Source organism: Crocuta crocuta, unplaced genomic scaffold (genome assembly GCF_008692635.1).
Source record: "Crocuta crocuta isolate KB4526 unplaced genomic scaffold, BGI_CrCroc_1.0 scaffold46, whole genome shotgun sequence".
In the NCBI taxonomy this organism is placed as follows: Eukaryota; Metazoa; Chordata; class Mammalia; order Carnivora; family Hyaenidae; genus Crocuta; species Crocuta crocuta.
In genome coordinates this window covers 826,399-836,611 of record NW_027530975.1, presented here as the reverse complement: position 1 = coordinate 836,611, position 10,213 = coordinate 826,399, and the positions used below count along the sequence as shown (strand labels likewise).

Sequence of the window (10,213 nt, the reverse complement as noted above, 5' to 3'; positions counted from 1 at the left end):
CGATGGTCACGCTGGCTTTGCGCAGGTCGCGGTTCTCCTCCTGCAGCGCCTTGCACTTGAGTTTGTAGGTTTCCAGCTCGATCTTCAGCACCTTGTTCTCCTGCTGCAGCGAGGCCAGGCGGTTGGTGAGCTCCTCCAGGCGGAACGGCGAGATGACAATGCCCCCCGACTNCGAGCTGCCGCTGTTGCCCCCCGCCCCGTCCGTGTCGCTCTCGCTGGCGCTGTCCGCCATGGCCGCGGCGGGCTGGGGAAGGGAGGAGGAGGAGGAGCAGGGAGGCGGCGGCGACGAAGGCCGGGCTGCGAATGAGTGGGCGCCGGGCGAGCACAGGGGAGCGCCGAGCTGGGCGCCTGGCAGCAGGGCGCAGACTCGGAGCGGCGGCGAGAGAAAGAGAGGGAGCTTCCCGCTGCCAAGGGACCTCCTCTGCCAGAGAACAGAGACCCCGCCCGGGCTCGGGCAGTACTGCACTGGNCGTGTTCAGGGCGAGGGCCTCCCGGCCCGCAGACCCCAGCCCCCGGCCGCCCAGCCTCTTCCGGGCTCGCGCCGGCTCCCGGGAAAAGGAAACCCAGTGCCGCGCTAGCCTCGCAGGTGCCGGGGACACGTGGAAAGGTCACGCCGGCTCCCGCAGCCAGCCGTGGCCGCGCCGGGGCCCCGTCTTCTGCCGACTGCGTGTGCTCCTGTCTCCCTCTGTCTGTTTCAAAGACACACGCAGCCCTTTCAGTTTTATCTTCTCAGATAGCTTTGCTGGGCAGCCTAGGGTAGCGCTAAAAGAACAGAAAGTTCCCCTGCCAGGAGCCCAAGTGGGGTGAAACTACAGCAGCCACAGGTTCACCTCGTTAAGACGGAATTTGCGGAAGAGACCTGCCACTCTCTTTGCTCCTCCTCCTAATAATCTCATAAACCACACTGCGCTCAATTGTTTAAACAAGGTGCAACTTTCTTTTCTTTTCCTCTTTGCATCTTGAGAACAGTGCCAGGACGTGTCACGTAAGAAGATTAAGACACTAGCATTTATCTAATCCAAAAAGAAAAAAGAAACACTTTCTGTGGATTAAGACCCATCTCTTTAAGTGCCAGTTTTCGAAAGTAACTGCAGAGAAAGCATTATGCTGTACAAATAATGATGATTAAGTGGGAATACAGCATAACCATCACCCTTTTTTACTATCATCTTGCCCACTTATAGAAAACTTTAATACGTTAAAAATAAAGCATTAATTACTCTAATGCTAATGTGATCTAATTCAGGGTTCTAGTTTTGAAGCATAAGAAGTTCAAAATCGAACCTTTTATTCCCCTTCTTCTCTCCCAAAGAAAGGCTTACAGGAAATCTCAGCAGGTGAGATGATTCTAAACATCTTTAAACTGTTGACACAAAACAACTTTCACATATGTATAAAAATTGGAAAGTGAAACTGACCAGACTAGTTATTACCAAGCTTAGTCAAAGGAAGAACAAACACTTGGAAACAGAAAATAGGAAAGAAAAAGGGGAAAAAAAGTGTGAAAATGTTCTATTGCTTTGAACTTTTGGAAACGTTTATAATATGCTATGAAAGATAAAGAGGTGGATTTAATGACTTTTATTCCCACTCCTCTGTTATCTTTAAACCCAAATTTGATCTAGTGATTAAGCTGTTATTCAGTGGCTAATGGAAACTGGTACCTTGGAATAAACTAAAACTCCTAAGTGTTCCAAATGACATCATCTTTTACCAAGATGGCTGCTTCTGGCAGACAGCTGAGAAATGCCAACTACAATTAACCCCCAGATTTTCCCTACTTATTTTTTAGTGCTAAAGGACTTCTGAACTTAGTCACTGGTGGTGTGGCAAGAGAAAAAAAGAAAAAGAATTGGCTTTGCTCTAAAGAGATATAGCCAATGTAAATTGTTAGAAGTGATTCAGTGTAATTTTAATTGAAACTTTTTTCTCTCACTTTTCTTTTTAAGGATCTGGTACTAGAGACCAGCAGCTTGTTAAATTAGAAACCGCTTCTGGAAAACTGACTTGCTGGATGAAATGGAAGACTAAAGCTAGCAGGGAGCAGCACCACAGGGAGAAACTCAGATTTAACAGCATTCTTTCCGCTTTATTCAGCAGAGTGATAGAATCTTAGAGCAGGTCTGGCTTCCACACTTCACAAATTCCTATTGTTCTCTATCCCATAGTATCTTAAAACTTCCACTTTTAGAGCTTATTGCAACAGAAACATTCCTTCCAGGCAGAGCAAGGGGCAAGTTGGCTCTCTTTTAGCTTTATCACCAACTAACTGCTTCTGAAAGACCGACAGACTCCTTCAAGTCAGCATAGGGGTGGGGTTTAAAGTGCCTGACTTTCTTAAAGGGCCCACGTTATGGTAAGCTTCAAAATGTTTTGGTCTTGAAGTGGATGTGGAGGAAAACGGCATTTTGGCATGGTGTTTGTAGGCAGTAATTGTGTTTAGAAGACTTTGGGGGAAGCCATCTTCTAAAGCTTCCCTGCTGATACAGATGGGAATAAACTGGGGAATATTTTTTCATTGTGGTTTTTATTGTTATTGCAAAGCAGAAGCGTGTCTAATTTTCTACTTCTTGTAAAAGTGATTCCCCTTATAAACAGGCCATTTATCACAACATTGGTTCAGTAATAGCATTACAATGGAAACACTAGTTACAAAACCAATAATATCATTATAAAACTCCTTCTCAGCTATCTAGGGGAAATGAATCAGAAGAATAGATGGCAGTGTGTGCTGCCTGGAGGAAGAAGGGACAAATTTAGATAATCACTTCCATTGGAGAAATAATGACATTTACCTTTGCCCTAAATTCAAGCTGCAAAATATAACAACAAATAAAGAATACCTTATAATCTAACTGCAAGGCACAACGTCAAAATCTTTCTTTGTCTAATGCCATTTGTGCAGTTGATTTACCCTATGGTCTTGAACCTTCCAATAGTAAAATTAAAATTATGGAAATTTTGCTTAATTGTTTATTGCTATATAAATTGCTGTACATATTTAGCCATATTACTGTCACATACTATTAATTTCATTCAAACTCTGGATGGATTTGGTGGTTGCAGGCCCCCTTGTTACAGTTTTGAAAAGAGCTGGAATGAGCCAAGCTCATGAGATGGCTATTACAGAGTGCCAGAATTTGGATAGAATCATGAAGAATGGGCCACTATGGTGTTATCATTTCTTGAAATGTAGTTGATATTGAAATATATCTTGTTTATTGAAATATAGCTTTGATTTAGAGGCTAACTGTAGTCTCTGAGTCTAACACAGGGCTTCATAACCTTGACACTATTGACATGTGGATCTGGAACATCATTTGTTGGGGGCTGGGGAGGTTGGGGTTTGGAGAGTGCTGTCCTGTGCACTGCAGGATGTTTATTTAGCAGCATCCCTGGCCTCCACCCGCTAGATTCTAATAGCATGCCTACCAAAAATGTCTCCAGACATTACCAAATATCCCCTGGAGGCAAAAGTGCACCCAACTGAGAACCACTAATCTAGTAGAACAATTACTTCTTCAGGGCAAAAGCAGACCCACTTTGGAGTGGGTTTTCTAGCAACACATTGATTACATACCACAGAGTTTTCAAAAGAGTCTTCTTCGCAAGTCATATTTCCAGTGTCAACTAACCAGGAGATCCTGGACCCAAAGGACCACAGCCACACTTTATGATTGCTTATCTTCAATCACCCCATTTCTTTAACATGCTTTTTAAATATTTTACTACTTATTGATGTCAAACTAGTCTTGCTATCCAGCATCCCACCCTGGCAAGAAACCATGACTACGAGATTAATTACATATCTGATCTCTAGCCTTCTGTTTGTGTTCACTCATTACTGGGTCAAAGGAAACAAATCATTTCTACAAATGGCAGACAAAAGAAGTGTGTCATCAGCTGAAGTAAATTAGATGAGAATCAAGTAAGAATTTCAACAAAAATAAGGGGCGCCTAGGTGGTTCAGTCGGTTAAGCATCTGACTTCGGCTCAGGTCATGATCTCATGGTTCGTGGGTTTGAGCCGTGTCGGGTTCTGTGCTGACAGCTAGCTCAGAGTCTGGAGCCAGCTTCAAATTCTGTATCTCCTTCTCTCTCTGACCCTCCCCTGCTCACGCTGTCTCTCTCTCTCTCTGAAATAAATAAAATACTAAAAAAATTTTTTTTAAAGAATTTCAACAAAAAATGAAACATACAACTTATATATCTGGAAATTTGGCAACCTACAAAACCTAAAATTTGTCTTGACACAGATCATACTGAATTGCTGACCTAGAAATTCTTCTTAAATGGTACTAAATACAGAACTAGAAAGAAAGTAAAGGGAAATCCCAGGTTCCAAAGCAAAGAGGAAAACTAGAAATAACCCAAATGTCCACCTACAATATAAATCCTGTTATATTCATGCAATGGAATAATATACAGCAATGTGAATTAGCAAACTACAGCTACATGAATGAAGCAACATGAGTTGCTTGGTGAAAGAAGCCAGACACGAAAGAGCATATGCTGTATGAATGCAATTATACAAGGTCAAAAAATGGGCAAAATTAATCTATGAGGTTAGAAGGCAGAATAAGGATGCTCTTTGGGAGGAGATAGCGTTTGGAAAGGATACTAGAAGATTTCTAGTAATGCTCTTTTTCTTTATTTGGGGACTTGTTATGTAGGTATGTTCTCTTGTGAAAAGATATTGAGCTATCTATTTATGACCTATGTAATTTCCTATATGTATCTTGCACTTCAGCAAAATGTATTCATCACGAAAGAGGAGGAGTGAGGCAGCCAAAACTGGGACAGCAGCTTTGTAGGTCTTGTTAAATATGATGTTTGAGTTTAAAACCCATCAGGGACAGAATATGAGGATGTGTGGCCATACCAGGAAGGAAGATGTAACTAAGTTACCTACAAAATGCCAGATAGTCAAAAAGCTACACAGCACTGAAAGTCTTCCTACCAGCAAACAGAAAGACAAAAGGGGATGTTTCAGAGTTAAGAAAAAAAAAATCTTTAGAAAAGTTATCATCTAAACCTAAGCCTCATGAAGTTAGGGACTTCACTTATATACTTATACTACTTACATGGTCCAAAAGTCCCCAAGCTAACATAGTATCTTAAAAGTTGGGGTTGCTTGGGAAGTTTTGGGGTGATGGAAATGTTCTATAGTTTCACTGTGGTAATGGCTACATCAACCATACTTAAAAAAGGAGTTTGTACTCTATGTAAAATCCAACCAATAAAATAAAGTGATAAAAAAATATTTGGCATAAAAATGGTAGTATTTCTAGTCTACTTGACAGAAACAGCAAAAATTTACTCTGGAAGGAGTCTCAAAATGAAGATGGAAATTAAAAAACACATAGAGAAATAATCCCTCTCAAATAAAAATTAGCACCAGTAGGGGTACCTGAGTGGCTCAGTAGGTTGACCAGGAACACTGACAGCCAAAAAAGCTAGCTTTAACTAGCTTGCTGCAATAAAAGAGAATGTACATCACAGAAATTGTGGGAGGGATTTATTATAGGATTTATCCTTGAACTGGGGGATTCTAAGCTAGGTTTAAGAAAGCAAGTGTCAGTTCTGAATTAGATATTGTCAAAAAAGTGGAGGAAATTTGGTAATTGAGTATCTTGGTAATTTTTATCTAAGAAACAGGAGTATGAAAGTTCAGCTAAAGTTATCATTTGGAAAAAAGCAGTAGTCACTCATATTCATCAAGAGTAGGATATTTAAGGGAGGGTGGGTGGCTCAGTCGGTTAAGCGTCTGACTTCAGTTCAGGTCATCATCTCACAGTTCGTGGGTTTGAGCCCCGCATCAGGCTCTGTGCTGACAGCTAGCTCAGAGCCTGGAGACTGCTTTGGATTCTATGTCTCCCTCTCTCTCTGATGCTTCCCTGCTCATGCTGTGTCTCTCTCAGAAATAAATAAAAACATTTAAAATAAAGAGTAGGATATTTAGTTATTTTTATGGCTGCAGAGTATCTTTCTGTCTTGTTCCAAACACCAACATGTAACGGCTTTATCTGATCATTGCTTTTATTCTGTTAGCATTGTCTTCTTTCAATTAGGGACACCTGAACTGCCACATGAGCAGTTTTTCATTTCATTAAGTGATTAATTTTAAAAATGCTCAAGGAGTAAATTAATTAGCAGACTGGACACAGCTGAAGAAAGAATTAGCAAAGTAGAAGATAGATCTGAGGAAATTAGAATGCAGCACAGAAGATAGAAGAACAAGGTCCAACACACATATAACAGGTATTCAGAAATTAGAGAACAAAGCAAAAGAATAAAATAGCAATATTTAAAGTGATAAAGGCTAAGAACCTTCCATAATTGAAGAAAAATATGAATGGTCATATTCAGGAGGTAAGATAGAAATGGAATAGGATAGGGGCACCTGGCTGGCTCAGTTGGTAGAGTGAGCAATCTTGATCTCAGAGTCATGAGTTTAAGCCCCACATTAGACATGGAGCCTACTTAAAAAGAAAAAAATGGAATAGGATGAATAACAATAGAACCATAGCAAGAGGAATTCAAACATATGCTGGTAAGCGCTCTGAAGAATGACTGCAAAAAATTTTAAACAATCCTATGTAAAACCAGAGAGAAAAGAGAAAACAAGGACTATCTAGAAAGGACAATTATCTACAATTAGAGTGTCAATAGTTTCTTAATACCAACAATAGAAGCCAGAAGGCAATACAGTATAACATCAAAGTGCTAAGAGAAAATAGCTGTACTAGAAATGTATTCACAGCTATAATACTATTCAAGAATATGACTAAATTAAAGATATTTTAAGACAAAGATATTATAGATGTTCTTCTAGAAGTAACAAGATACAGGAAAGAACCATGAGCAAAGAAACTTGGAAGAAAGGGGATAAATGTAAACAAATACTGACTATATAAATATAAATAATAATGATGATAAATATTATCAAGAATATGAAGAATATGAAGAATAAATATTATCAAGAATATCAAGAATGTGAAAGATCTGAACACAATTAATAAGCTCAATCAAATGTACGTGTATACCTGTTCCCAACAATTATAAAGCAAGCATTCCATTCAGGCACACAATTTATCAAAACTGGTAAGGAACTAAGCCACAAAGCAGACCTCAACACACAATATCTCATGTTTACTAGGTGCTTACCTCATGTCAGGTGCTGGCTAAATACTTTAGTGCTTCACATGTATTAATTTGTTTAATTCTCACAACAACCCTCCTCAAATAGGTACTATGATTAACCTTGTTTTTAAGATGAGGAAACTCAAGCTCAAAGAAATTAAGAAAATTGCCCCAGCTCATCAAATGATAAATTGGAAGACTGGCATTCAAACTAATGTAGTCTGCAGACATTCGCTTTCCTTTTCTTAGGGAGAAAATTTTATAAGATACACACAAGAACACATTCTCAACACCACAAATTAATAAATTTTGCTATTTGGTCATATTTCTTTTACTATTTTTCTTTTCTCTAAAAGACACAGAACACTTACAGTTAGTCCTCTTAATTCAGTTTGATTCCCTGGCTCTTCTCCATGATAGATATGTTTCCTTCCAGTTTATATTTTATACATTTATAATGGCCAATACTTGGGTTAAAAATGTCTTATATTGGTTTTGGTGAGAATGCATATGCAAATGTACACAAACACATGGGAATCAACTTTTACAGTTATTTGGAGAAGGAAGGAAAGGACATTATGATAGGAAAAAATAGCTAATGGTATAAAACAAACACATTTAGTGAGGCCAGAACATGAGCTGAATAAGAGCAAGTGACTAAAGATGTAAATTGTGACCAGATTTGAAGCATTATTTTTTTCATGCCACAAGAATAAATTTGGATTTTATCCTGTAGGAAATAAATCAGAGCAGTTGTCTTTTTCTTTCCTAAGGAGGAGAGTGGTAGGTTTAGATATTTTGAAATAGAATAGAGACACTAAATGTTTCACTCCAAATAAATTTCTTGCTTGACCACGATACAATCATTATTACCAATAAATAAACAGTAATTACCTTACTAGCATATAGAACCTTATTATTTTCAGGTAAGTTCTGTGTCCAGTGTGGGGATTGAACTTATGACCTCCAGATCAAGAGGCACATCTCTACTGCTTGAGCCAGCCAGGTGCTCCTAGTACCCAGTTGATATCATAATTTTTCTCATTGTCACCAGCATGTCTTTTATAATTGACTTATTCAAACCAAGATCTAATCAAAGACTACACACCATTGCATTTCTTTGTCTCTGTAGTGTCTCATTTTAATAAAGCCCTTTCATTACTTTTCTTGTGTCACTAAAATGCTGAAGACATGATTATCCCACTTCTAGATTTGCCCAATTCTTTCTTGATATTGTTTTAACTTTTCTCTCTGCCTTTTCCTATAAACCAGAATTTAGGTCTAACACTTGTTTAGTTTCAGGTTAAACATTCTTAGCAAGTATACGTCATTGGTGATGCTGTGTACTTCCCAGTGCAACACATACAGGAAGTACATAATGTCTGCTGTTGACGAAAAATGGATGCTAAGATTAGTCCCTGAGTTAAAGTGGTGATATCCAGTTTACTATTGCAACACTGTGGTTTACTGTTTCCTCCCAACAAATTATAGGCAGGGCATCTTGGCAACGGATACATTGTCATCTTGTCTCCTATCATCACAACCTAATAATGTCAACATCCATGGATGATCCTAGTTTCAATCAGTAATTTCTATAAGGCTTGCAAAATGGCAATCATTTAGTTTTGTCATTTCTTCTACATCCATATCAGCTGTCATTCTTTTATAAAGAAGAGTCTTTTTTCATTAGCTAAGATTATTTGGTTGTCCCGATATACAACTCCTACTAGAAATATACTCTTAACCATGATTTCTTGCCTTGCCAAAGAATCCATATCAAGCTTTCTGATCATAATGCAATTAAATGATAAATTATTAATAAAACACAACTAAAATAATATATATATTAAGAAATTTAAAATAGTTTCTTTTTTTAATTTCTGAGAGAGAGAGAGACAGCGTGAGCAGGGGAGGGTCAGAGAGAGAGGGAATTACAGAATCTGAAGCAGGCTCTAGGCTCTGAGCTAGCTGTCAGCACAGAGCCTGACACGGGGCTCGAACCCATGAACCGTGACATGATGACCTGAGCTGAAGTCGGACTAAGCCGACTTAACCGACTAAGCCACCCAGGTGCCCCGAAATTTAAAATAGCTTCTAAATAAATTGTGGATCAGAAGTGAATTAAATATGAAAATTAACAGACATTTATAACAATGATCATTTAAAATCTACTTACAAAATGTGGGATGTTGCTAGAATAGCAAAACACCAGATAAAAAACTAGTAAGATTCAACAAGGAAAAAAGATAGGGGGCAAACACCTATAAGCAATTGTAAGGCAGGAAATAAAAAATTTAGGCAAAATATACAATTTTTGTAGGGAAAAAAATGATTTGCCAAGAACAAACAGAAAACCTGAAATATAACCATTGAGCAAATTGAATCAGAAGTTTAAAATGTTCCTCCAAAAATTACTCTCCTCTGAGGTCTGAAAGATTTATAAGAAAGTGCTACCAAACAATCAGAGAACAAATAATCCCTGTCTTATACAAACTGTTCCAGAGAATAGAAAACAAGGAAATAACTCAGAACTATTTTATGAGGACAATAAACCTGATGCTAAGACCATAAAGGGCAGTGTAAAAAGAAAAAGAAAAAGAAAAAAATTTAAGGTCTATTAGACTGCTAACTATTCACCAAAACTGTTCTCTCCTTTCTTAAGCACTCAATCGGACAATACCTCCCAACCTCCCTTGCAGTTGGGGGGGAGCAGAGGTCAGTGTTTCTCACTGAGTAGAAACTGGAATACAAATGGAAGTGACATACGCCACTGCCATACATGAAAAATAAAAAAATTCAAGCACCATCCTCCTTGCTCTTTTCCTTTGTGACTAACTATAGTGGTAACCCCCAGGCCCACCATAGAGAACATAAACTCAAGGCGTCAGCCTGGATCCCTAAAAGACTACATGTAGCACGTAAGATATCTACATCTCATATAAATGACAAAGTATTAGTATACTATATATATAGAGTATATTAGTATATATATAGTATATATTAGTATATATATATAGTATATATTAGTATACTAATATATTAGTATATATATATAGTATATATTAGTATAC

At 38.4% G+C, this 10,213-nt stretch overlaps 1 protein-coding gene across 1 annotated transcript in view; it reads right to left on the bottom strand.

Annotated features, from left to right (window-relative positions):
- The window catches only part of CCDC6 (coiled-coil domain containing 6), a 110,950-nt gene extending 110,485 nt beyond the window's left edge, over positions 1-465 (bottom strand). The window contains exon 1 of the mRNA XM_077770155.1: positions 2-465. Within this exon, the coding sequence (XP_077626281.1) occupies positions 2-232 (231 nt within the window). The 5' untranslated portion in view covers positions 233-465. The remainder of the gene's footprint in view (position 1) is intronic.
- Positions 466-10,213: the final 9,748 nt, after the last annotated feature.